The sequence below is a fragment of the Equus quagga genome, chromosome 16, assembly GCF_021613505.1.
Source record: "Equus quagga isolate Etosha38 chromosome 16, UCLA_HA_Equagga_1.0, whole genome shotgun sequence".
Lineage (NCBI taxonomy): Eukaryota > Metazoa > Chordata > Mammalia > Perissodactyla > Equidae > Equus > Equus quagga.
Window position 1 is genome coordinate 55,938,754 of NC_060282.1, and position 27,935 is coordinate 55,966,688.

At 43.1% G+C, this 27,935-nt stretch overlaps 1 protein-coding gene across 2 annotated transcripts in view; it reads left to right on the forward strand.

Moving 5' to 3' along the window:
• The window catches only part of LYN (LYN proto-oncogene, Src family tyrosine kinase), a 61,948-nt gene extending 38,425 nt beyond the window's left edge, over positions 1-23,523 (forward strand). For both annotated transcript variants that reach the window (XM_046642313.1, XM_046642314.1), the window contains exons 10-12: positions 9,195-9,348; positions 12,077-12,208; positions 19,823-23,523. In XM_046642313.1, coding sequence (XP_046498269.1) covers positions 9,195-9,348; positions 12,077-12,208; positions 19,823-20,025 — 489 coding nt within the window. In that variant the 3' untranslated portion in view covers positions 20,026-23,523. The remainder of the gene's footprint in view (positions 1-9,194; positions 9,349-12,076; positions 12,209-19,822) is intronic.
• The last annotated feature ends 4,412 nt before the right edge of the window (positions 23,524-27,935 follow it).

Genomic DNA, 27,935 nt, shown 5'->3' on the forward strand with positions numbered 1-27,935 from the left:
AATATCTGCCTTCATTTCTCTTGGGTATATACCCAGAAGTGGAATTGTTGGTTCATATGGTAATTCTATGTTGAATTTTTTGAGGAACATCTTTCTGTTTTCCACAGCAACTGCGCCATTTTACATTCCTACCAGCAGTGCACAAGGGTTCCAGTTTCTCCCCACCCTCGCCAACACTTGTAATTTTCTATTTTTTGGTTTTGTTTTGTTTCTTTGTTTTTATAATAGCCATGCTAATGGATGTGAAGTGGTCTAATAAGTTTTTCCAAGAGAAAGTCTATGAGAATTAATTGCCAAATTTTTCTCTTTTTTTCTGCTAGAAAAGGTAAATCCCTTTCATGGAGACATACTGATTTAAATATGATATTCAGTAAAGCTGTCTTTATGGAAATCATGTCTGACTGTGGCATTGTGGTTCCTTGCGTGCTGTTGGATTGATTAAATTTTGACCATTCACGGAGACCTCACCAGCCCAACTTTGTATGTGCCAAACTCTCCCCTTAGTTTTAAACTATGAAGATATGACACACTGCAAACTTTAACTTGGCCACTTTTAAATTACCTAGTTTTCTTATTTCTTTTTTCCCTCCTTCTTCCTGGCACTGCCTTATGAGCATTCCACTCTTTGTACCTCTTTTTAAAGGAAGAAGCCACTGTGGCTGAATGGTTAAGAGCACAGGTAGTGGAACCAGCCGGACTTGGGTTCAAATCCAAGTCTATCTAGGAAAAAAATGTAACTTCTCCAAGACTCAGCTTCTTCATCTTTACTATAAGTAATGGCTCCTTCATAGGCTTGTTGTAAGAATTATAAATGCCTAGCAAGGTGCCTGGGCAGAGCAAGCAGCCAATACATGGTAGCTACCATCATCACCATCATCATCAAAGTAAGGGACTTCATTATTTCTTAGCAATTTTGCTTGGAAAAGAGGAATAAAGACGAATATTATAATAACCCAATAAAGCTAAAACAAAATTTCTAAGAAATTTTGACCCAAAAACATAGCAAGGAATGAGCTTTCTGTTCTATCCATTCCTCCATCCAAATTATGGATTAAAGAGTGTAGGGATCCAGTATGGAGGATCAATGAATAATAACAGATGGAACAATGCTTCTATGAGAATGGGCAAGTGCTATCAAACAAGTGCTGTCGTATTTGGAGTACTGAGGACGTGTGTTCTTACTTAAACTTTCTTTTTGTATGCTCCCCGTTTCCTTTACATTCTATTTTTCTGTTGTCATTAAGTGGTCTTCTTAGGTCTGTCTGGGATGGACCCAGGGGCTCCCTGTTATAAGGGACCCTCAGAGAGACCCGAGAACCCATCAGGGAGACTGGAGCTTTCACCCAATTGCTACTCATTTGTTCAGTTCCAACTTATTAATATTATCAGTATCACTATTTCATAGGCTTCCTAGGACTTTTGAATGTAAAGAATTATTTGAATTATACTTTTCCCAAGTGTAGGAAGGAAATACATATCTAGAGAATGAGGAGACAATGCCTAATAGAACAGATAAAGTATCACGAACACCAGATTTTTATCTTTCCTGCTTTTTGGCAGATTTCTTGTTTAAATTCTCTCACTTCTTGTCTAGATGACAAATGCTTTCCAAGCAACCAATTCTAAAACACGTTGCATTTTCAGTTCCAGTTTCTCATTGAAGCTGGAATTTCCTGGGGTAGATTTTAGCTTTGCTTGAGAGAGCACATTGATTCCCTTAATTAGGATCCTTTCACTCCTTTATTCCCCCCGTCATCTGACTCAAATGTGGGTTTCTTCCCATTAAAATAAAAAATAACTTGGGCCAGCCCAGTGGCATAGTGGTTAAGTTCATTCACTCCACTTCAGAGGCCTTGGGTTCGCAGGTTCAGATTCCAGGCATGGACCTACACACTGCTCGTCAAGCCATGCTGTGGTGGTGTCCCACATACAAAATAGAGGAAAATTGGCACAGATGTTAGCTCAGGGCCAATCTTCCTCACCAAAAAAAAAAAAAAAAAAAAAAAAAGTTACGCAAATTAAAAAGGTTTAACTTTAAACACTAAATAAAAAAACCAAAGAAACAAAAAAATAACTCACTAAGCAAGATAGCCTGTTATTTGCCAGTGTCTCAGAAAAGTGATAACAATGAGGATGAACACAAGAAAGCTAAAACGAGACTTCCAGAGCAGACCATCCACACAAACATTTTGTTATTTGTCCAAAGCATCACTCAAGTTACTGTTGAAGTCAGCCCAGTCTGTGTGCTGAGCAAACCATTCATAGAGCACATACATGCCAACGCTGCCAGTGCCTCAGAGCCTTCACATCTGAACAGAGTGTGGTTGGGACGAACCTGCTGGAAGGTGGGGCATCCTGTGTGGGGTGCTGGGGTTGACAGACATCTGGTTGGGCTTCTGAGAAAAGCAGGGAAAGATGAGTGACCTCTGTCATCATTACTAACAAGGAAGGTCACTTGTAAGGAGCATTATTCGAGCTCTGTTTTGATATATAAAACATAATTGAGATTTTTTTTCTCTAGAATTGTATTCCACATAAAATGTCTATCTTATGTATACCCAAGGACCATAGTTGTGAGGTATTTCCTGTCCCAAGCGTAACTGTACTGCGAGCCCCCAGTTAGTCACTGGCAACCCACTTCTTGGTAAATGCAGTTGATGACGCGAGGCTGTAGTTCATTGAGACGGAGGGACCTGTGCTGGCTTCCTCAGAGGAGTCCAGGCAGAGGTGTGTGAAGGCAGTTTGCTGAGACTGCTCACAACAGGAACTCCTCATTTTGGGAAGAGGAACACAGACTTTCTGTTTAAACATTGATATTGGAGAGGGAATTTAAAGCAGTATGCTCACCTCAAATGCTTCTGACAACTTTAGTCTGATTTAATGCTTCTCACCTCATACCGTGAAAAAAATGTATTTGCAAAGTAAATGGGCTCTAGGTTTTGTGTTCTGTCCCCACCCGCCCATCATGAGTGTACATGTATATAAGTGTATGTGTGTGTGTGTGTGTGTATGGTAGAAAAGGATGAGCAGAGAGCACAGAGGCGGTAATGCTTTACAAAATGCTGGGGTTCTGAACTTTCCATAGGATTGTATGTATTTGTGTGTGTGTATGTAAATCATGTATGTAGATATGGATATACTAAAAAATAGACACATACTGGCAATACTGCCCTTCAGAGTGTGTGTCCATAATGGTCCTCTGAGAGGCTGATGAGGGTCTGAAATCAATCCCTGATCCAGCTCGCCCACCGGCCAGGATAGCTGGGTCACCTCCCCCTGGAGGAAACGGTGCCTGTGGGCCCCCATGAGGTCGTCTGCCGGGAGGGTTGACACTTCCTATTCACACCAGCAGTGGGAGAGGCAGGCCTGCGTATTTGTGGTCAGAACATTCGATAATTCCTTATTTCTCTCTTTGGTCACACACGTGCTTCCCGCCCCTTCGCAGCTCTGCCTGTGGAAGCTGACTGGCAGACATCTGACGGCTGAGTCCTTTCCTTCTCACGGTGCACTTGAAGGGCCTCTCTGGGAGACCTGCATTGCTTGAGACTGGGAGTCTGTTTATTTAGCGCCTGACAGGATAAGACTGCTCTTTAACTCAGGAAACATCATTTTTAATATCTTCTCTGTCCTAGAACTTCCACCAGGTGCTAGATGCCTAGAATTTCACGAGAACCTATCTCGTTACGGCTTCCAGTTGGGATCTCGGTGGCTCACTCTCCTACCTAATAGTTCCTGTCTGTCCTCCCAGGACAGCAAAACACACACACACAGAATCATGAAAGGGAGGAAATGTCGTCATCATATGTTTCCACAGAAGGTACAAAAAGAGGAACTAAGAAATGCACGTTGGCCGTGCTATTTGAGCGTAAGAGCAGGAGAAATGCAAAGCACGTCTAAACCTGAACCAGTTAGCTTTGAACAGGAGGAGGAAAATGTCACTAACATTGTCTTCTTAAATGATTGTTCTCATTTTAGGCAATGGGGGGTGCTTTTTACTTCAAATTTCCAGTAGCTTCGCACACAGACTCTAGTGCAGAGTTAGAAATTAGCACATGAAGACAAGAAACAGTTTTAGTTACTTCCTTAGCATTGGCAGGTAGCTTAGAAAGTCGAGGTTTTCTCGTGTTTGTATATCATCAGGCATTGTGATGCTGGCATGGCCCGAGATGAAGAGAATCCCCTCATGATTTAAAACCTAAAGATTAAGTCAGTTTCCTAAACCATCCAAGCAATGGCCCAGCCCCAGAGCCATGATAGAGTGGGAGAGATGCTGGGGTGCCCTGCCTCTGAGCTTCGAGGCCGACGGAGTCCTCCCTAAGTTATAGGAAAAATGAAGGTCAAGACACATTTCTGAGCTGTTGATGGACTAGGACTCCTGCCAGGGTGTTCCCAGCACCTCTGTTGTCTGGCCCTGTACCTTCTCTGGCTCCCACGTGACACCTGCCGTCTCCTGCCCTGGGCTCTTGATGGCGGCTACACACATCTTGCTCATTCTCTTGAGTCATATCAGGACTTCCTTTCCTGAGCATTATGAGGACAGCAGTCCACTTGGTGAGGTCGTTTGTAGGCAATGCATTGAGACCGAGATGTCTTTCCAATCATTCTAGAATTTTTAATCCTAAAATAGCTTAAGTTTAAAAGCATATGATCTATTGCAGTGCTTCTCCAAGTTGAAGGTGCATACAGATCACCCAAAGAGCTGGTTAAAATTCAGATTCTGATTGAGTAAATGAGGTCAGAGTCCATAATGCCACACTTTGATAAGCTCTCAGATGATGTGCAGGGCCCTGGAGCGATTCTCCACCTGCACTGCACGTTAGAATCACCTGGGAGGCCCCCCTCCTAGAGATTCAGGTTTAATTGGTTTAGGATAAGGCCCAGGCAGTGGTAGTGTTTAAAAGCTCCCCAGGGACATAGCCAGCGTTAAGAAATACTAGTGTAAGGGTTAAACCTTAATTTAACTGCTAAATGCACAGAAAGGAAATTAAATTTACTTCCAAACCATTGCACTAACCTGTGGTGTGACTCTGGGAAAGTAATTTCCTTTTGGCCCCATCAAAGTTCCAAAGGGAATGACAGTTATTGCTTTTTTTTTTTTTTTTTTTTTTTACAACTTATAGGGCTATTTGGATAAAAGAATATTTTCCTGCTTCATTTTAGCCTGGTTGTTTTCATTCTGACAGAGTGTTAACCTCATCCAAGCCAAGAATATATCATCATCCATCTTATTTCCACTTTTGAGTCATAGGGAAAAATTGACTTTAAACCTTCTTTGTTCGGTTTAGCATCTTCTAGACCAAGCATTCAAAATGGGGACAAGATCGCCCCCAAGGGAGTGAAAATTGGTTCTTGGAGGATGAGGAAATCTTAGATATTACAATAGTTTGTGGCCCTGCAAATCTCAAATCTATCCAACAAAATCTGATTTCTTTGTATTTAATTTCCCCTGTTAAGGATAAATTAACTTTAACTAAAATTTTAAATTTTAATTGAATTAAATTTTTCTTCTTAGGGGGTGATAATGGAAAAAGGTTGAGAAACACTCTTCTAGTCAGAGACACCCCAAACTAAGCTTGTATGTACTTCCTGAGATGGATCTCCTGAACTCTAGCTGGGGAAAGTTTGTGCTACCTTTTCAGAGGAATGAAATTTGGGCTTAACAACGAATTCTAGGAGAAAACTTCAAAAGCATCTTCCTGTCTTCTCAGTAAAAAAGTATTCTTTTGATGAAAAATTTGAGTTCCAGAAGCGTCTAGTTATCTATCCAACGCTGAGCTCTCTTGCTAATGTGACATCCTGGAATGTGGTGTTGAGAGCATGGCTGCTGAGGGCAGACACACGTGGGTGTGGGTCGTGGCTCTCTCTTTCCCTCTGGCTTTCAGCAGGTTCTTGTACCTAAGCCACATTTGCATCGGTACAACTGAAATAAAAGTTACTTGGTAGATTTGTTATTCAAATGAAGCATGAATTGGGTATAAAGAATGTAAAACAGTGTCTGGAACACAATGAGTGCTCAATTCATGGTGGAAGAAGTGGCAGTTGTTAATATCTATTTATCCATCTATCTATCTATCTACCTATCCATCATCTACCTACCTGTCATCATCATCATAGTAAAATATCTGTGGGCACAAAACAATCTCCTGAATCAGAGTCTGTCCTCACCAGACCTCCGTATCAGGTCCAACTCCAGAGAATCCTTCACGAGTCGCCTTTCTGAGCTAATGGAGCAATAGAAAGTGGGAGGCGAGTGCTCCCTTCTCCCTCAGTCCCCGTATTTATGCGACAGCTCTTTCTGCAGTGCTGACAACTGTTAGACCAGGAGGCCTGGGGAGGAAGAAGGTATTCCGTGAAAGAAAAGTTGATTCTAGATTCCATTAGCCAAAGTAGTCTCTGATTTCTTCCTGCTGTTGCGAAATAGAGCCAGATTTACTTTAGCCAAAGTAAATACAACAACCAAAAAAAAAAAATTAAGTTTTGAAAAAAAAGAAACCAAGAAAGAACAATATACGTAGACCAGGGAAAGAATAATTTTTATATAAGAAGAGAGTCGTAGTCTTTTATGACCTCAAAAGCAAGTCATATCTAAAAGCTTTGATTTTGCTTCCCTATCTATTATTTATTCAACTTGGCTAATGCTGTTGTTTCGAATCTTGGTCTTGGTGAATACTATTATTATTGTGTGGAACACGAGCTCCGTAAAGCACTCTGACATGGAAAAGAAAGCCAACATAAAGTGGGCTTGTTGCAAGTCTGGTATTATTTCAGAGAATCATTTTTAAAAATGCATTCAGATTTGTGTAAATGCAGAACTTGGGTAGATGTGTTACCAACAAGTTCTTAGAATGCTTTTTCTAACAAACTGATCATTAAAATCCATCACCAAGAATGAGAGAGATGTGGGTCCTTGGTGCCATGCCTTAGAGGCTCTGTCAGTGCCACCAGCACACATCTGTGGGTCAGTCAGCATCCTCAGAGGCGTGTCTGGCACACGTTCCTGATTGCTACTGTCAGCTGCAATTTCACACGTAAGTTGGAATTGCAGCCAACTTTGGCTCTCTCAGGTTCCTGGCCAGTTTGTATATAATTATTGGAATGTTACGTAAGTACCTAAGAACAGCAATGTGCAGATCCTATACCTCCCTAGGGTCCTTACATTCCTGAGATGATCATAGACAGGTATACAGGTGAGGAGCAGGGAGCCTGGGACCACACTCGAGAGGAGAAGGCGAGTTGGGCAAGGCTTCTTAGAGCGAGTGACGTCTCAGCTGAGACCTGCGGAATGAATTAGCTAGGCCAAAGGGGCAGGGAGCGAATGTTCCAAGCAGAGGCAGGTGTGGAAGCCAGGATCCAGGGGAGGAGACCATCATGGTGAGGAGGCAGGAGGGATAAACAGGGGTCAGGCTCACGGGGCCTCAGCAGCAGTGTTAAGGAGTTTGGACATTGTCCTGAGGTTAGTTTTAAGTAGGCAGTGACCCAGTTGGACTTGCACAAATGATTAAAGAATTCTTGGGGAGGGATGTGGTAACCCAAACTACTCCAGAAGTATGGGCTGGCCAAGCTGTCCAGGAGGGACTGGATGCGAGTTCAGCCAGCAGGCGTCACATAGCCTGGGTCTTCTCCACTTTACCTGCGCTGTTCGAGCGCTGCACACATTATTCTTTGCTATAGAAGCTTTACATTATTAAATTGTCATTTCAACTGAAGGAAAAGGTCAGACCTCTTTTGTTCTTTCTGATTTATGATTTTCTCTGTTCAAGAAAGTATTCCTTGGTGCTGGTCAGACGTGCACTCCTGGGCTGACAGGACTTTGAGACTGACCTAATAATCAGAGACTGATTATTATATGCCAGGTTTTGTGACCACAAAAACATCATCTGCCAAATTCCTGCAGCGGTGTGTCAACAACATAGTGTTTTGGTAGCATTCAAAACCCAGCACATTTTCCAAAGAACTTTCTTTGCCTCTGAGAAGAGGTTTGGTGACAGGGTTAAAGGGTCCACTAGATACAAGCAGGAACAGAAAAGATGTAAGTGTGCCTCTGCCCTGAAGGTGCTTCCTGTCCGGATGGCATGACAATGATAAGCACAGCAAACAGCGTGAAATAAGGACAAAGCTATGATCAGTAGGTGCAGATGGTTTTTATACAAATTGACCCATTGAGGGTGGGCATAGAGTGAACAGAAGTCATCCAGGAGGAACTCAGGGAAGGCCCCCTGGGCAGAAGGTCAGCCTAGGGATTGGCCAAGAAGGGAGGAAAGGCATTCCAGGAGGAGGTCAAGGAGAAACATGCCCAGTAATAAGGAGCTAAACCGGTGCTAAGCAACATGGCCTGGCTGAAACCGGGGTTTGAGTTGAGACAAGCAGTGCCGTTGTGGATGAGTGGGGAGTCAGGTCCTCTAAGCTGAGCCACCTGGAATTCAAGGTAAAATCTGTCCGAATACATTCGTTCCTGTGTGATATAATCCTAATTAGAGTTTCCCCTCTAACTGCTCACCAGATACAGCTGCTTGGTTCATTCTTTCTTTCCTTCCGTCCTTCCAGATCCTTATCTTTATAATTTGTTAAAGTTTTTCTTAAAAATCTGATTTTGATTTCCTTAAAAACCCAATTTTCTAGTAAGTGGTAAGTAGTAGTCTCTCGTCCCCCATTTTCTTGTTTTGTTTAAACCCTTAATTCCTTCCGGCTGTCGCACTTTGTTGTCAGAGTGAATCTTTCTGGCCATCCAGGAGGGACTGTGCAGAGAAAACCTGGGGAACCAGTTCTGTGGGCTGTTGATTAACCTGACAGCAAGGATGCTGCTGACCAAGGACATCCTGTTCCTGACGCCCCAGGCAGTTCTTTGTATCAGCGTGTCACTTTCTCTAGCTCTGTTTTCTCATTTGAAAAACTGGGATAATGACATCTGTATATCTACGTGCAAGAACTTGAAAAGATTCTCCACACATTAGACAATATTGAGACAGGTAGCTATTTAAGAAATCATGTTGAGACGCGATCGCCATCATCGGAGATTGGGGGGAAGTTATTTTAGAAAGGATCAAGATGGTGATTGTAATTTACCCACTGTTTTTAAAACTTGAATGAGCAGAATAATATACATGAAAGGATTTCAGGAACTCATAAGCTTTTTGGTTTTCCTTGATGGCCTCTATGATGACCTAATCAAAAACCGAGAGCCTTTCTGTTTTCAGATTGCAGAGGGAATGGCATACATTGAGAGGAAAAACTACATTCACCGGGACCTGCGAGCAGCAAACGTCCTGGTCTCCGAGTCGCTCATGTGCAAAATTGCAGATTTCGGGCTTGCTCGAGTGATTGAAGATAACGAGTACACAGCAAGGGAAGGTATGTTCTCGTGACCATCTTTAGGTGTTTTGTTATTGTTTAGTGTTATTTTGTTTTTGTCCTTTTTTAACAAAGTTGCAATAGTCATCATTTAAAAAAACTCATTTGGTAAAGTATTCAAAATGTACCACAGGAGCTGTTTGTGGTTCTATTTTAATAACTGTTTTAAAAAGTTACCTTCTTGATTAACTCCACCTGAGACTTTTATAAAGTTTACAAATGCTATCATTTGTATTTCAATTAAGGGAAGCAGAACAAAAAAGAGATTTGGCAAGATCAAGATTCTTTGTTTACATTATATGTTTATATTATGTGTTTTCACCCAAACAATGAAGTACACTTTCCTTAACTACACAGAAAATATTTGTGACAATCATTCTATATTCTAGCCTTTTAATAACAAATTAAAACATAGAAATTATCACACCCATGGAAGTAAATATAATGCTACAAAAATCACTCCTTTATTTTCCCACGTTCCATATTATACACAGGAACCAAAAACGCACAGGGAGGCGTAAATCCCCCAGTCCTTGGCATGTGGCTCTATGGCCGGGCCCATGGCCCTTCCTCTTGCATATGGCCTGAGGATTCTGATGGGCTTGCTCAGGAAAGCTGAGTCAATGTTTTTGCAGTGCTTTCTCTCTTCTGAAAGAGCCGAGCACTCTCTTGACATTCCTAAGAATTGTTAAACAAGGATTATTTTCCTTTTAACTACATGTGTGTGATTTCTGGAAGATGTCCGCAGGATTTAGAGAGGTGACAAAGAGTCTGAAAACATTGTTTTGATTTGTTTAGCATCTCTTGCATCTGTCATGTTTAAGGTGGTTCTCCTCCTGCCTTAAGCCTGTGTTCTCCTAGGTGGGTGATAACTTATCCTTGACCTTCATTATCCTCAGCAAACAGGCAGGTGAGAGGCTGGCCCCATGGCCTAGTAGTTAAGTTTGGCGCACTCTGCTTCAGCGGCCCAGATTCATGGGTTTGGATTCCAGGCGCAGACCTACACCATTCATCAGCCATGCTGTGGCAAGGACCCACTTATAAAATAGAGGAAGACTGGCACAGATGTTAGCTCAGGGCTAATCTTCCTCAGCAAAAAATAAAAAAAAAGCCAGGCGAAGGAGAAGAGTTGGAGGAGAAGGAGTTAAAAAAATAATCACTAAAATGTAATGAGCATTTGCAGTGTGGCAGCCACTACTCTAAGTGCTTTTCATACCTTATCTCATTTATCTTTACGATAACACTGTGTGATAAGTATTATTATTATTATATTATTCCTACCTTATAGACGAGGAAGCAGAGAGGTTCAGCAGCTTCTGAGGTCCCATAGTAAATGGTAGAGCCAAGATTCAAACCCAGGAGATCTAGCCTCAAAGTAAACGAGCTAGAACTTATTCCACTAGTTTTGTTGAATTTGACAAGTCCAGAGTCTCACAAAAATAACTGTTCTCATGCGAGAGAGGTGGCCTAGTGCAGAGAGCTGGGCTCTAGAATTAAACGGTAGCCATTGCAGGGCAACCCTAGTGATGTTTACCTTTCCCTGGTATTTGTACTGTGCCAAGCATGCAAATCAACCCACTTAACCCTGACAGCAACCTGGGGAGGTTCTGTTGTGTCCTCATTTTACAGATGGAGGTGCCAAGAAGGCACAAAGACAATGAGTCACTTGCCAGGGTCACACCGAGCTGGAATAGCAGAAACAGTGTCCAAACTCCGGCTGCGCGGTGCAGACCCAGTGTGCCCCCACCCGCCCCTCCCCCCCCCTCGTGCCTGCTCCCCCCCCCCCCCGCCCCCGCTGCCCGGAGCAGGTGGGGTTTAACGCCGGATTGTACGCAGTGAGTGCCTGGCACACAGGAGCTGCTCCACGAGGCTCTCTGGTGTCCTATTGTTCTTATTCGGATTTCCAGTTTCAGTCTGACACCACCCAAAATTCTAAAGCAAAAACATAATAAAGGCACATCTGTTTAAAAATGTAAAATATGGCTGGTTGAAACCCTTTGCCTTTCCAGGGAGTAGGAATGAGTCTGTACCTGAGTCCCTGCTTTCCTCAAGGTGACCTCGTGGGTGCCCCCAGCCAGGTTTGCCTCTCAGGTGACCCAGTGACTAAGTATCCCTTAGCCTCACCAACTCCTCATGAGACACCTAGTGTCATCACTATCTCATTCTGGGCACATCATCCTCCTACCCGATTCCTGAAAGTGCAATAATGTTTGGTCCTGTCAAGTGAGAGCATGAGACATTAAAGTGTAGAGTGGCATCTAAAATTCCTATTGGTACAGGCTTCAAGAGATTTATCCACGAGAATGTACACATCAAGAGATGTTGACATTCCCTATAAACGTGGTATGGGCTCATTAGAGAAAATGTGAGCACTGAAGATGCAGGCTTTGGAGGCTGGTGTTGAGGGAGAAATGTACAACCTAAGAATAAATGCCTTTCCGTTCTGTGTCATGTTCTTCACGTGTGATGTGGGCTAGTTATGGTGTCTCTGGAGGAACACCGGAAACTTTGCTTCTTAAGAGGGGAATGCCCCAAGGGGAAAGAGAGGAGAGGCCCACATTGCTAGTATAACATTTTGTACCATCTCTCTTTTGCATTATGTTTATGTTGCCTATTCAAATAAATAATTAAAATTTTCCCAAAAGAAGGAAAGTGTGAGGGTCACATGCCCATGACATTTTTGTTTCAGCTCAGAGGCCCAAGTAAGACTCACTGTCTTCTCCCTTAGGTGCTAAATTCCCCATCAAGTGGACTGCTCCAGAAGCAATCAATTTTGGATGTTTCACTATTAAGTCTGACGTGTGGTCCTTCGGAATCCTCCTGTATGAAATCGTCACCTATGGGAAAATCCCCTACCCAGGTATGGTTGACCTATTTCCATTCAAGAGGTGTGTATGAGAAAAAGCCAAATGGCATGAGGCATAAAAAAATAAACCCAAAGATGGCCCCATGGCCAAGTGGTTAAGCTTGCACGCCACTTCAGCAGCCCAGGGTTTCACCAGTTCGGCTCCTGGGTGCGGACCTTGCACCACTCATGAAGCCATGCTGACGTGGTGTGCCACAGGGAAGAATTAGAATATGCAACTAGAATATGCAACTATGTACTGGGGGGCTTTGGGGAGAAGAACTAAAAAAAAACAAAAGAAAAATTGGCAACAGATTGGCTCAGGGCCAATCTTTTATAAATAAATAAAATAAAAATAAACCCATATCCAAAAGCTAAGAATAAGCATTTTGTGCTAGAACTTGATTTTGACTGTCTTTAGCGGAAAGGGTTCTAAAATATGCTTGGACACTTCTCTGCCTTCCGACTTGCTTGAGTGCATGTTCTTCACTAACTAATTCTGCCACTTAATGCCTAGAATGTGCCTGGCACAGTCATAGGTGTTGCAGATATAAAGATAAATTAGAGGATTAGACACAGCACCTGATGGAAGAGGAAACAGACATAGAAATGAGGATTTGTGATGCCTTTTTAGGCAGTTAAACCAGTTAGTTAGTTTAAAACAGAGGTTTGTATAAAGTACTTTAGACTCTCTGACTCTTCAGGAAATACCCACCTCTGTTTATCAGTGACAGATCCTTCAGATCTTTAAGTAAATGGATATGAGGACATCATTCCGTGTGTCTAGATTCCTAGCACCTGAAGCCCTTGGAGAATCCCAGATTCTGCCAGCCATCCCTTTTTCCAGGATCTGTGCTGGAATGTGCAAGAAGAGCGATTGTATATATATATAATCTGATACCCGATCAAATAAACCTATACTCATCAAATGATGCGTGATATGTACAGCATGCTCCACAGTGATGCACAGACGAGGCCCCTCTTGTCTGAGAATGAGACTGTTGCCCAGAACTACGTTGCCAGCTCCTGGCAGAGCTTCTGAACTCAAGACCCATGTGCCTCCCGAGATCTGGCTCTCACCCACTGTGCTCAGTACCCAGGATTAAAAATATTTGGCGTGAAAAATCATAAAAAGTGTAGAAGAACCAGTAGAAAAAGGGTGCAAATCACAAAAAAATATATATGATAAGATCAACCAGAAACCATTGGCTGGTCTTGTCTCCAGGTGGCTTCTCCTTTGCGAGGACTGGGGACATGAGATACCTTTGGGAGTTCTGGGTTGCTGAGGTTTCCAGTCACAAGAGTTGTGTGTTAGCAGAGCCTCTCGTGTGAGGACGTGTTGAACAATCCTATTGACTTAAATATCAGAGGACTCGATTCACAGATAGCACAGAAATTGGTGAACATTGTAACACATGCCATTTCCATCTGTTGTAAAACTGCTTGTGGGAGAGACTCCACTGGTAATTGAGTTGTCTGAGAATATTTTCTTTAACTGGTTAGGTGCTGGATATGTTGTTCTTTTTTTAAAGTGGTTTAGAAGCTGTGTGCCTAGCTTTACAAAATAAAAAGAGAATACTATAAAAGAGGGGGGAAAACCAAAAAAAAAAATAAAGCCACATTTAAAGTGAATGCATATTTTTAGAGGAAAGAAAAACTAAAAGGTGTAATGTATCAAAATGTTACTATCATTGGGCAATGAGGTAATAGGTAATATTAATTTTCTTCTTAATAAATTTCTGAAATTTCTAGTTTTTGAGATTGGGTTTTTATTAAATATTTTCATTCTTGTCTAAGTAATATATGTGCATTAAAGAATCAGGTAGTGCAAAAAGACTTCTAATGAAAAATTGCCTCCCTGGCCTCTTGCTTGCTGATGCTCCTCAAAGGCATCTGCTTTCGGGAATCTTGGTTATTTATTCTAATATTTGCTGCTCATAGTTCTAAATATTATCCACATACTGTTATTCTTAAGTAGAGTTTTTCCCCAATTTTACTTATTATTAAATAAGAATATTATCACATGGTTCTAAATTCAAGAGATACAGAGAGGTGTATGGTGAAAGGTGTGTCTTTCACCCCTGTCCTCCAGCCACACAACGCCCCCCATAGGCAACCACGTTATCAATTTCTGGTGTATCATTCTAGGAGTATCCATGCACATGTAATTAAAGGTGTACCAAATACACATATTGGTTGGATGCCAAAACTGATAGTATCAACATAGACAAACCTCTGGGAATACGAGAAAAATTATGTATGCAATTTTGTCAATAAAAGTTCCATACTAAAATTCTAGTAGTCAAATACTAAACGTGTGGTAGAATAGTATACGAGTGTTACTTCCCATTTGCAGTCCTACTCATTGAAATGGATACTTTGAGCAGGCACATCTAATATCATGAACTTCTGTGCACATCAAATAGAATTTAGGAAAAGGCTTTTTTGTAACTTGCTTTTTAGAAAATGGCTTTGCATCTATTAATCATATTTTGTGCAAATCTCAAAAATGCTTTGTCTTCAATTACTGTTGGTCCATTTCAACAATTTGTTGTTGTTGTGTTTTAAAATGTTTAGCCCCCATAGACTCAAAGCTGTGAGGAATTGTTCCTTCAAGCAGTCTCTTGGTCTCACTGATGAGTGAGCGTTGAACGAGTAAAGATGGTTTCTCACGGTTGTTGCCGTACGTGATTTTGGAGTCGTTCCTCATGAAAATTTGAGGCATCAAACTTAATATTCTGCTTCTAATTCATACTTAGAAGATAGAATACATTCCCAAATAGGACTTTTTCTTGAGAGACTGATGACTTAAATAAAATTAAATAGCTAAATAAGTACAGTTATCAAATTTGCCTGTTATTAATGCTAGAATACCAAACATTTTCACCTAGAATTTTTAAACCAACTCCACTGAATCCAACTTCTGAAATGTCTGGGCTGCAGGCTGATGGCTTCTGAATCCTGTCCTCTGTCTAGGGGCTCATTTCCTCTGTGGAAGAACTCTGGATCTCTCTTCATTCCTGAAATTTCAGGACAGTGTACCTTGGTGTGGTGCTTTTGCCGTTTTTATGTTATGCTGGGTACTTGTTTTCTCCTATTTGAAAACTTGTAGCCATATATTCTGGGAAATTTTCATATAGTATTGCTTCTTTGAGAATTTCCCCCTCTCCATTTTCTGTTCTCTTTCTGAGTCACTTGCTGGCAGGATGGTAGACCTCCTGGACGGATTCTCTGAGTCTCACATCTGGTCTTCTGTCCTTGTCATTCTTTCCTTCTGTACTTCCCGCCCTTCCTTTGATAAGAGGTCTCCTGGGAATGAGGGTCTCTGGACCACTCAGCTTACTTGTCAGCCCCCTCATGGGTCAGTATCTCCAGGTCTGTTCTCTGGGACCATTTAGTTTCTTCAGAAGAGAATTTTCCAGGCCCTGTCTGTGGGTACCAGCTGGCTGTCAACATTCTGGGGGCTCATTGGGGAGGGGGCATCAATGTCTTTATTTTTGGTACTGTGGTAAAATTGACAGAATAAAATTTACCATCTTAAACATTTTCAAGTGGACAATTCGGTGGCATTTAGTACATTCACAATCTTGTGCAACCATCACCACTATCCATTTCCAGAACTTTTTCATCTTCCCAAACTGAAACTCTGTAACCATGAAAAACTAAATCCCCACTTCCCCTCCCCCCAGCCCCTGGCAACCGCTGTTTTACTTGCTCTATGAATTTGCCTACTCTAGGTCCCTCCTGTAAGTGGAATCATATAGTCTTTGTCCTTTTGTGTCTGGTTTATTTCACTCAGCATAATGTCCTCAAGGCTCATCCATGTTGTGGCATGTGTCAGAAGCGTCTCACTTTTTCGTGTTCAGCCTTTCTCCTCATCCCCAGTGTCCAGCCACACTTTATCCGCTCCTCCGCTGGGCCAGGCGTTCCTGAGCATGGAGCTTCTCTCCTTCAGTTTCTCCAGCATCAACCTGGGTACCTGCCAGGCAGGCTCTGGGTGCAGTCCTGCCTGCGGCCACTGGCCTCACTCCTTCCTTTGCATGTGTGGTAACTCCATGTGGAGCCTTCCCAGGACTTGGGGGGATAAAGCATCTTGTCTGTTCTTGGTATCCCTCTCTTGTAGGCACTTTGGTTTCACGTTCCTCCTCTTGGTTCAGACCACTTCTGCCTCTGGCTGACAGGTGTCTCCTGCTTTCATCAAAGAGGGAGTTTAAGTTTCTGTTTCTTGTTCTCTTTTTTGTTTTGGGATGAATTAAAGGTGAGAAAGAGGGGAGGGCAAAAGATTCTTACTTCACTATCTTAAAAGCAAAACTGTATTAATATTTATGTATGAATTTTCTAGTGAATAGAGGGATCTTTGTGGTTGGGGTTTTATTTTGCTTTGCTCTTCTAAAGACAACGGAGATTTGAAAATGACAAAGTTTTCTGAAGCATCATGTCTTTTCTGGCTGTTTCTTACCAGATATATCTAGCATCTTAATGCTGTAAGTGACTCAGAATCAGGAAACTCATCCTGCTGCAAATGCTCACGTCAGTCACAAGCAATGCTCGGAAAGAAAATAATTTTCCCTTTTGGAAGTATTGTTGGTGTGAGACTGTGATCCTGTGGTAGCCGGTACTTCCTCTCTCACACACACACAGAAGGCCCCTGCGTCTTCAAAGATTGTGATGGTTCCTAGAGCTGCTGGGCTCCCATCTCCTGTTACTAAGCCCCTATTCCTTTTCTAATCTCTGCTGTACTGCGTTTTTCCTCTTCCTGTGCTCCTTCACCAACTTTTAGTTTCTGCTAATTCCTGTCCGTTTCAGATGTCGCTTCCTACTCCCCACCCACTTCCCTCTGCTAAGGGTATCTTCCCCATTGGGCTGTGTGCCATGTGAGGACAAGACTCTGACTTAATTATCTTTCTATCTCTTAGAACTTAGTGCTAGCTCATGCCCCATAGTAAGTACTCAATAAATGCTTGTTGATAGGATGAAGGATGGAATATGAAATTGCTTGCCTTTTTAGATCACCAGCCAATGGGTGTTTGCTTTCTTTAACCCACCAACAGACCAGTTACCAAGTATCAGGTTTAATCTTAGGTCTGGTGGAGCGCTCCTGCCCCTCTCCTTCTTTCTTCCATAAGACTTGTCATTTAAAAGCCTTATTTTGTTTGTCAGTTTACTTGTACATAAAAAGATAGATTTCAGATTTCCTTGTTTTTATTCCTCTTATCAAGTCAGATTCCCCAGGCAGGATGGCTCATGCCTGACCTTTATCTGCGTCACTGAAAGAGTTCTTCAGAGTTAGGAGAACATACAAGAACAAGGAAGAAAAAATCTGTGGTGCAGCAAGGGGAGGCCTTGAAAGGTTTATCATCTGTGGGCACATTCTGACCTTTTATGCAACTGGGGGTTCTCCAGGAAGGAAGTGAAAGAGGTCTTCCTAACCAAGTTTGCAGATCCCAGCTGCTGTTTCCGTCATCCTGGATATTAGTCCTCCCACCAGGATCCCAGAACTTCACCCAATGTCCATGTAGAAGTAAACACAGATATTTCTTCTGAAATTTATCCAAGTGAGCTTGGCTAGTTACAAGAGCCAGAGCAATACTGAAGCCACATAATTTCTGGAGACCAGAACTCCAAAAAAAGAAAGGGATGCAAGTAGGCCCCTTGGCTTCAAGCAATGGAAATCACATGAAGTCTTCCAGTTAGAACATTCCAGTTACACAAATATTTGAAGATGGTGTTTCAGAAGTAGACTTGAGCAAAATTAATTCACCATGTAAATAACTCTCAAGAGACTTTAATGATTATAAAGTTTGCTTGGATCTTTCAGTTTCAAAAACAAGGGCTCTTCCGAGACGGAAATAACCATGTCTTCTTTCAGGGGTTCAAATCCAGGCAGGGCCCTTCAGTCATTGTGTCCTTAGAGGAAGAAAGCTTAGTTAAGGCCAGAGGAGTTCAGTGGTCCCTGGTCATGACCCACAGTGACAAATCTGCAGAAACCTGCTCCATATATAAAATGAACATTTCACAAAACCACACCGACTTTTACTACGTGCAGTGCATTCTGATCTTTTTTATTTTATTCTAATTTATTTTTTAAAACACTGGTAGCTCCCTAAAAAAACCATTTTTTGATCCCAATTGAGTGGTGACCCACAATTTGAAAACAGATTAGAGAATAAATTCAAAAGAAGGTTCTGTTTCAAATCTAGTAAAGGACATTTCCCCTAAAGTACTAGCTCTCTTTTAGAGTCTTTCCAGTGACCACTGGCAATCAAATCTCCGGCAATGGAAAGGAGAGAGCTATGGAAAAGAAATTGTTACGATGGGGGAGTTCTTCATGTGCCAGATAGTGTACATATTCCACATGAAAATATTCCTCATGAAATACAGCTCCTCTCTAGAAGAGGCGATATCCATCCAGAATAAGGTACCCTCAAAACAGGCAAAACATACAGATGTGGTTAGGTACTGATAAAACTGCCAAATAGGCACATTTCTCTATCCCATTTTAATAATGAGGGGAAATGTTATTGAAATGATCATTTTTTTCCTTAAAGCTATTCTCAGTATCAAATATCAACTGTTCAGCTTCTGAAGTACCCTGACACATTGGACCACACTAAAACCCATCCTCCAGTGGCAGTCCTCTTGGAGAGCTCAGTGGGAATAGTGAACACGCTAGTTCCCTCCCCGGTGGGAGAGGGTGCACGTTCCAGGGGCCCTGTGAGCTTTGACTCTGGCTGGTGCTGAGAACTGGGACAATGTAATGATTGGGACATAATCAATCCATCTGGCTGATTTAAGGGTCCTGACTTCTTTAAGTTTACTTACAACGAAAAGCTGATTTTTTAAAAAAGTACTAGCATGAGATAATGTATGTGAAAATGAATTTTTTTGGTGTATGTATGAAGCTGAAAAAAATACTACAGAAGAAATTGAGATTAAAGGTTAGAGTTGAGCCTGAGTAGTTCACTGAAAAGGTCAGTCAAGTCCAGCGTCCTCTCATCATTAAAGAGAGCTTGCTCTGTCTTCTACTTACCACGTTTGCCTGTTTACACTTTGGCAAACTGAATGCTGTCTTCATCCCCTTTATCCTGAAACTTGTATACTTCTTCCTTACAGAAATGTCCTTAGCCTCCATCAGTTTTCTAGGGCTACCATAACGAAATACTGCACACTGGGTGGCTTACACGACAGAAATTTATTTTCTCAAGGTTTGGGAGGCCAGAAGTGTGAGATCAAGGTGTCGGCAGGGTTGGTTTCTCCCGAGCCTCCTCCTCGATTTGCAGGTGGCCGTCTCCTCCCTGTCTTCCCGCAGCCTTTCCTCTGTGCACCCGCATCCCCGGCATCTCTCTGCGTCCCAGTCTCCTCTTTAATAAGGACACCAGTCAGCCTGGGCTAGGGCTCATTTAACTCAATTCCCTCTTAAAGTGCTTGTCTGTAAATGCAGTCACATTCTGAGGTACTGAGGGCCAGGACTTCAGCATATGAATTTGCAGGGGAACACGGTTCAGCCATAAGAGACTCTAAAGCTTGCTTCAGTAATGGATGCAGGATGTGGGTAGCAAAAAGACCATTGCAATGCTTGACCTCAGTCAGGTTTCTAAATAACACGGGTTTTTTTTTTTCTTGCCTTAGGGAGAACTAATGCCGACGTGATGACTGCCCTGTCGCAGGGCTACAGGATGCCCCGCATGGAGAACTGCCCAGATGAGCTCTATGACATCATGAAAATGTGCTGGAAAGAAAAGGCGGAAGAGAGGCCGACGTTTGATTACTTACAGAGCGTCCTGGATGATTTCTACACTGCCACGGAAGGGCAGTATCAGCAGCAGCCTTAGAGCGCAGGAAGACTCCAGCCGTTCGCAGGGACGGCTGCCTCACTGAAAAGAGAAAGTGTGATCCCTGGTTGCACTAGTCACTCATGTGCTGGGACCATCGACCGTCCCTGCTCCTGAAAGTGAGGCTAAATTACTCAGGAAGAACACTCTCCACATGGAAAAGTATTCTCTTCTCATAGGCCGATGCCCATGGTTTGCAGCTCGGATGGCCCCCAGCTGGCCATCTTGCTTTGCTAGACCAAGATCTGAACACGAACTTCTGAGAAGAAAACACCTGTCCTATCCAGAATGCACCTACTGGGGCCCCTCGTTTACAACTGGTTGTGTGACTCGGAGATTCAGGGGCCGTTTCAATAAATCCCCAACAGCAGCAGAACTAAACTCACTCATAAAGATAAAATAACAAGATGCCTATTATGACACTTCTTTCTATTTTCTCTGTGCTTTGGCTGATTTGTTAAAAAATTACTAATCCAACCTGTTAGATTTTGCAGGTAAAGTCAGAAGCTAAAAAATGTCTTTCCAAGATTTCAGTGATTTCCCCTCCCCCAAAGTCTGAGACTGTTAAACATTTTCCTTCCTTGGAGGCTGCTTGGAACCCCCGGATGGGAAGCAGCAGCACTTTCCTGGTCTCTTCCCTGTCAACGCGTCACTTGTGAGCCTGCAGAGCTGCTGCGTTAAGCAACGTGGAGCCCCGACGGCCGGGCCCACCCAGATCACCCGGGAAAGAGAGCTGAGCCTCAGAAACTGCTCTCCCTTCCAAAGGGATGTTTTTAATGGTCCAGCTTTTCAATTCCACCGTTTCCTACCTACAGACTTTTTTGACAGTGTAGTGTGGAAGAACAGCAAGATTTAATCTCTGCAGAACCTTCTAGGTCCTTATAAAACTTAAGAATTTTCTTTGTTGCTTCAGATGATTTGAACATTATTTTAATGATCAAGTATTAATTTTAGTTGTACTTTAAAAAGTAAAAATGCGATATTTGGGGCTATTTTCGTGATTCAGCAATCTTTTCTAAATCATGTAAGATGTGTGTGAGACTATTTATACAAGAATGTGAGGGAAAGTAAGTGACTTGAGGCTCCGATGAGCCGCTGTAGCAAGGGATACGAGAGGTCTTGTTTACTGAGCTTTCCTACTGTAAGCGCTGAATGGGAGACGCTGTGGCACATCACGTGTCACTCTGCTGTTGTGTATATATCTAATGTTTCTATTTTGTGGTTTTATTTTAATACACCTGGCCCAGTAATGTCTCAAGCTTTTTACTTGTGTTTAACATTTCCAACTATCGTCAACATAGAAAAATGAGTACAAATTGGGGAAAATGAGAGGTGACCCCATATAGTTACGTTGTCTAAAAAACTTGTACGACTTCTCCCTCCATCCTTTGAGTGTTTTCAGATTGGAGAACTGAGGAGTTGATGGCCTGGACACCTGAACATCCCTTGATGGGAGCAAGTAGGATCTGTTCTCAAATAGGCTTAGCAGGCACCACTAAGGTTTCATTTGGTATGGGCTGGCTAGGTGTTAGGTGCCTAGGGGAAGGGATAAAATATTCTGCTTTCCCCTAAATTTTAACTTCTTTTCCTGTGTCATTTTTTTAATGTCCTTTCTAAAATATTCTAAAATTCTCAATTCACAAGTGCCGCATTCACAAAGATAGAATATTATCTTCGTATAATGTTTATGAAGCTTGATTCACGGTGGTAAGTTTTCCGCATACACCCACCTGTTCATATTTTACTTCAGAATCACGCGTATGACCCAACATGTTGCTTGGAGAAACAACATAAAGAATCCCTAAAGCAAAAAGAAATCTCTAGAAAATTACTAAATTCATCCTCCCCTTGTTTTTCTTCTCTCAATTCTGCTTCCTTTTGCAATTTTACACTCAACTTTCCCTCTCAATCAAGTATGTGATCCTTTCCTCCAAGTGTCCCCCTCATCCCCTTGGGCCTCGTCACTTTCAACGTGTGCTCAAGCCACGTAGCACTCAAAGGACAGCAAGCACAGTCTCTTCCTTTGGCAGTAGAATTCCAACCTCCTCATGACTCACAGGCAGAATGAGGGACTGAGGGGGTGTTTGTAAAATCTTAGAGTCTCCAGTGGTGTGCAGAGTGGCTTAAATCATCACATCCCAGGTCGTTACTGAGAACTTGAAAAACAGACTCCCCACTCCCCTTCGCCCCAAGATCCTGCCTTCACTGGTCTGCAGTGAGGGATGTATGGCAACGTACTTGAAAAGCTTCGCCAGTGAATGTAAGGAACACCCAGGCTTGGAGGCCACTCTCCTGCTTTGACACATATTGCAAAGTTATCTGCTCAAAAGACCAGCCTTCTCTTTCCTCAGATGGCTTGGTTTCCCAAGGGAGGATGTAGAAGTAGACGGGGAAAGAGGAGGAGAAAATGTACGTTCTTCCTTTCTTATGAACTTGAAACCCACTGGACTTAAAGTAAAACTTGAAAGCTTGACACCAGCATCCTTGGTAGAAGGGGACATTCGGTGCTTCCGAGCCCCTCCAGGCCCCTCCCTAGGCTCTGCTGGAATCCCACTGGAAAAGCATACTGCCTAGGCCTTCTAGGGGAGATCCTCCAGCACAGAAGACTTGACTCCTGTCCCAAGAGTGTGTAAGAGGTCCATAAAAGCAGGGGCCATATTTATTTGCTTACACATTGGGACAGATCACAAGGCACTGAAACCGAAGTATAAACTCATTTCCAGCTTCGCCTGTGGTGATGGCTCTCCCTTGTCTTCCCATTGTTCCAACAAACTACATCTGGGGCAGTTGCTGCTAAACGTAGATACTCTGTGCTGAAACACTGGCATCCGATCTGTTAGAATGAATTAAAACAAATGCTCATCCTATAGTTCAGCTCCCCAGCCTTTGTGATTTTAACCGCCATGCTTCACAACCAGTTAGTTTCTTACATTCTTAGCCAACAGCATCTCTCAGAGGAGATCCCAGCACCCACCGTTCCCCTTAGTATCTTCATTTTCTTCTTCTGACCAGTTGAATGGAGACTCCAGTTCTCGAGCGCCTACATTTTGGTTACCTGAAGTTTTTAGACTGAGGACGAGAATTGCCATTCTTCCTGATGGAAATGGTGATAAAATACACAGACACCCATCCGCCGCCATTTGCTCAGTGCTCCCTTTGGTGCTTTGGCACTTTATACAAATTACCTCTAACTCATACAACAACCCTTGAAGGTATGGACAGTACTGTCACTGTTTCACAGCTGAGAAATCAGATGCACACAATCATCTGAAATCAAAGGCCACAGAAGGAACAGATTGGCTTCCCTTCATGTTGTTTCCTTGTGAAATAAAACAAATGAAACACCTTTGTAGTGGAATCTCCCTGGCTTGGGTGGGTGTTCTAAGTGGGCAGAGGAATTACTTACAAAATGCTCCATTGGGGTCCACACACGTGAGGGAAAATTCCTTCTAAGAAATTTTGATTTTGGAAGAGAATTCATTCACGAATTCAACTCACCACGGACACTTTTTAAAAAGACTATTTATAGAGACTACACTTTGAATAAAATGCTTTGATGACATTTATGCTCCATTTCATAACATGAAGTTGTACTAAACTGATATAATTTAATCCCCAAAAGTCCTATTCTGATAGATATGTAGGAGGAAAGCCTTCCAATTTAATTTCCTGTGTCCTTGTGAATCTAAATACTTCAGGTAGGAGTGAGTGCCAAAAATGTCACAGGGTTCCCAAGGTGGCCACCATGTGATCTCGGGTATTTTCCTTAAATGTGGAAATGATAGGGACAGTCTTGGTGGCCCCCAACTCTAGGTCATTGGAAAGATTAGTCAGAAATAACCTAGATTGGCCAATGTGCAGTGTTAACACAGAACTTCTAGAATCAAAGGGGGCTTTATTTACAGCACCAAAAGTAGATGTCCTGTCACAAGGCAAGAAAACAATCTGAATTTGTTTTTTATTACACTTGTCCCAGCCTTGGACAGTCCTTAATCCTTCACCTGCTACTCTTAGATCAACTGTGTTTTTGACTTGAGATTTGGCTTTTGTTTTTTTATTTAAAAGGTTAATGCAATGAATACACAGTACCGAATATCTGGTGGTAAGTCCTCAGTGAACACCGGAGAAGAAACCTTTAATTGAATAAAACATTTCTGCAGAAAAATGCCTGAATTCATACAAAATGGGATGAATATCTCCTATAAATAGCTTTAGGTGAGGTTTTGCCACCAAATGAGGTCTAAAAACATTTGGTTTTCAGACTTTTTGGACTTTAAATTGTGGGTAAGGGGATGGATCTATATCCATAGGGCTTGAAGAATGTGCAAGACCTTTTATGACCAGTGGTGTATCTGATTCCAATGGAGGACGTCAGGATTGGAGTTACTCAAAACCCATTTTATGCAGCTGTGTTGCAAGATGGAAAATATTTGTGCATCTCTTTGAAACAAGACAGTCATTAAAATAATCTCTCATCAAATACACCTCCTCTGGGAGGTCTGCTGCTTAGCAGTTCAAGTGGGGATAAATATCTAATGGTTTTAGTTGACCACAAGAGCTACCAGTTTGCTGTGGTCGCTAAAATGCCTAAGGAATGCAGTAGTAGGCTGCGTTAGGAGCTCGAAAGAGGCCACCCACAAAAAGAGGTGCTCTTTCATAACACAAAAGTCACACCATGCGGGAGCATTAATTCAATTCTGAACTCTCCAAGGCAGATTCTCAAGTCTTAACTGCCCCAGAAAAGTCACTTTGTTTTGGCCATGGGTGTACATGAAGGAACCGGGAGCACGTCCACCGTGGAAGTCTTTGGGCAGTTGATGGGAGCCACGGCACAGATGTTCTGATGGAGAAATAAATGAAATCATTTTAAAACATTTGCTCTGTCAAAGAATTAAATTTTGAATCCTTCTTTGTAAGACTTTTTTATTAAGTGGATCATTACTCCTAATCTCTTTTGGTCAAAGTACTCAACGTTAAATAAGGTGTCTGTGGGTTAATAGTAATCATTCAATACAGTGCTTTATGGAACACTTTCCTGAACACAGGGATAGTAGTAGATGTGTGAGTGACTCAGTCTCAAATTGCCTGCTTTAAGGGGAGAAGTAGAGTGATGATATAGGTAGAGCAAGAAAATATTAGAACGGAAAAATATAGGTGCAAAATATGGAGGAGATCATTCTGAGGAGAGATCTCAGAGCTGGTTACAGGAACAGGCATAGAGGTAAAGAAAAAAAGCTTCAGAAATAAGTGACATTCAGGATTCGCTTTGAAGATGGAAGGGTGCTGGCAGGCGCAAGGAGACTGCAGGGAGAAGTTTCATAGAAAGTGCAGCGAGGCCAGAGGAAGAGGCAGAGAAGCGTGGGGAGCGCTGAAGCGCAGAGCCCCCCAGACTGGTAGAATTAGGGACGAATTCTCGAGTGTGCATCAGAATCGCCTGGAAGGCTTGTTAAAACAGATCACTGGGTCCCCCACCACCTGCCCCCCAAAGAGTTTCCAGTTCTGGGGTGTAAGTCTAGGGAGAGACTTTAGAGTGGCAGCTGACAGTCCTGGTCTTGGACCACCCTTGGAGACCCACTGGATGTACAGATGCTCAGCAGCAGGGGACCCCAGTTGACCAAGATGAGGCCACATCTTGGAGAACATGTGGAGTCCCAGGTGAGGAGCCTGCACTTTCTTAGACCCTGCACACTTGAGAAACCTCATGCCAGGGAGAACAGCACAGAGCCAACGTCCCATGGGCTGCGGGGCCACATTGCCTGGCTTTGTACCCCAGCTCTGCTTATTGCGATCAGCTACAAAGTGGGGTAAGAAGAGGAGTAACACCTCACAGGGCTGTTACAGGAACAAATGCTGTAATATCTCACTGTGAGCCAGGCACACAGTTAAGTCAGTGTGTTTGTGAAATAAAGACGTGGAATCAAGATGTTTGTTGATCAAGATGTTAAATAAAATGCAATGTCAGAAAAGCATATTATGACGTCCAATCAGTGAGCAGTGTGAGGGATGGGCGGATGGGAAAACCAGCAAGGAGGCTATTATGGCCATCCCAGTGGAGAAAAGCAAGCTCCCAAACTCCGTGTGGGCCTGCTGTGGGAGACGCTTAGCCGCAGACCCTCTGAAGGCCTTGCCCGATGCCCAGAGATTGGGTTTCTTTGGTTTTGGGGTGGGGTGCAGAAATCTGCTTGTGTGTTTTTTTTGAACAACCACCCCCTTTGGTGATATTGATTTAAGCATTCAAATTATAACCTTGAAAAACTCAACTAGGGAAGTGAATTTCGGAGTTGAATTGTGTTCTCCTGAAATTGTATGTAGAAGTCCTAACCTTTAGTACCTCAGAAGGTGACATTGTTTGAAAACAGAGTTGTTACAGATGTGATTAGTTAAAATAAAATGACATCATGGGTAGACCCCTAATCAAATATAACTGGTGCCCTGAGAAGTGCTAGAATATGCAGAGGGAAGACTCTGAGGAGAGACCCAGGGAGAAGACAGCGTCTACAAGCCATGGAGAGAGGCCTGGAACAGGTCCCTCCCCACAGTCTCAGAGGGAACCAACCTTGATCTCACTCAGACTTCTACCCTCCAGAAGTGTGGGACGGTAAATTTCTGTTGTTTGAACACCTAGTTTGCAGTACTTCCCTATAGCAGTCATAGCAAATTAATGCAGTAGACTAGTGAAATTTTAGGAGTGGCTAATAAAAGAGAAAATTGTGGAAAACTGAAAGAGGGAGAATCTGCAGTCAGGAAGAGGAGAGCTGGGCCAGCAAACAAGACAAAAAAAGGTTGGTAGTGCAGACACTAGGTGAGCTGATGGTGTGCCATCCAGGGTTCAGAGGATGTGGCTGGGCAGCAGGGTGTTTTCAAATGCAGATTTTATTATTACTCAGGCATAGTGAGGCCAACAGATCAGGACACAATTGCTATTGAAAAGACAGATTGTTACAGTTCTCAAGAGAATAGCGCATGCCACTCCAGGCGAAGCCACACGGGGAAACACTGGGGTCGGTCAGGAGGCAGAGGGAGTGAGGGGAAATGTGGCCAAGAGCCTTTATTGTGGTTTCTGCAGGAAAGGCAGGCAGGGTGAGCAGGCTGAGGACAGGCTGGTGTGAATGACGTCAGCCCGCTCTGGGGAGGAGGGCGTCCCCGGTTGTCTGGTTGCTGGCCCTGAGGTGTTTAGGGCAGGGAGCCTGTGGCCCTGAGTGGGAGGCAGATAAAGGAGGTGTTGGGGTGTGGGCTCTGCATTGGTTGGTTTGCATGTGAAAGGCGAGCTCACAGGGGAGTCATTTCCTATCTCTAGGAATTGGCTACCCTGGGAGGGGCAGTCCTCCAGGGTCAGCAAGGCCCCAGATGTCCAAGCATCAGAATACAGAAAAAACAAAATAAAACCCAAGAATAAGACAAAGCGTCAAAGGCAGCAACAAGGTGGAGGAAGACAAACATGGGGCAGAGCATGGAAGGGTTTTGCCACGAGAGGAGAATAAGCTTCCTGAAGGCGGGAATCAGGAAGCTAGTGTCCCATCCCCAGCACCCAGCAGAGCCCCTCTAAGCCCCAGCTGTTTCTGGAAGTGGGCGGAGGAGAAAGGGGATTTCAAACAGTTAAAGAGAAGGAGGTAAAAAGGATATTCCCTGCTGAGATAACAGGGGAGGAGGAGGAGGAGAGTGAAGAGGCTAGGGGATCTGATGGGGGCTGAGGTGATGGCACTGTCTATTCAGCAGAAGAGGCAGCCACACAATGGTAGTGATGGATGCAACTGACCTGTGGAGACAGCACCCAGGGTTTGGAAGGTTGAGGTGAGTGTGAGAGGTGAATGAATGGAAACCCTGCACTGAGTGCAGCTGTGTGCCCCTAGCACACCAGGGAGAGAGCCTGGCACTGCTCAGAGCCATCAACGCCACTGATCACCAAGCGT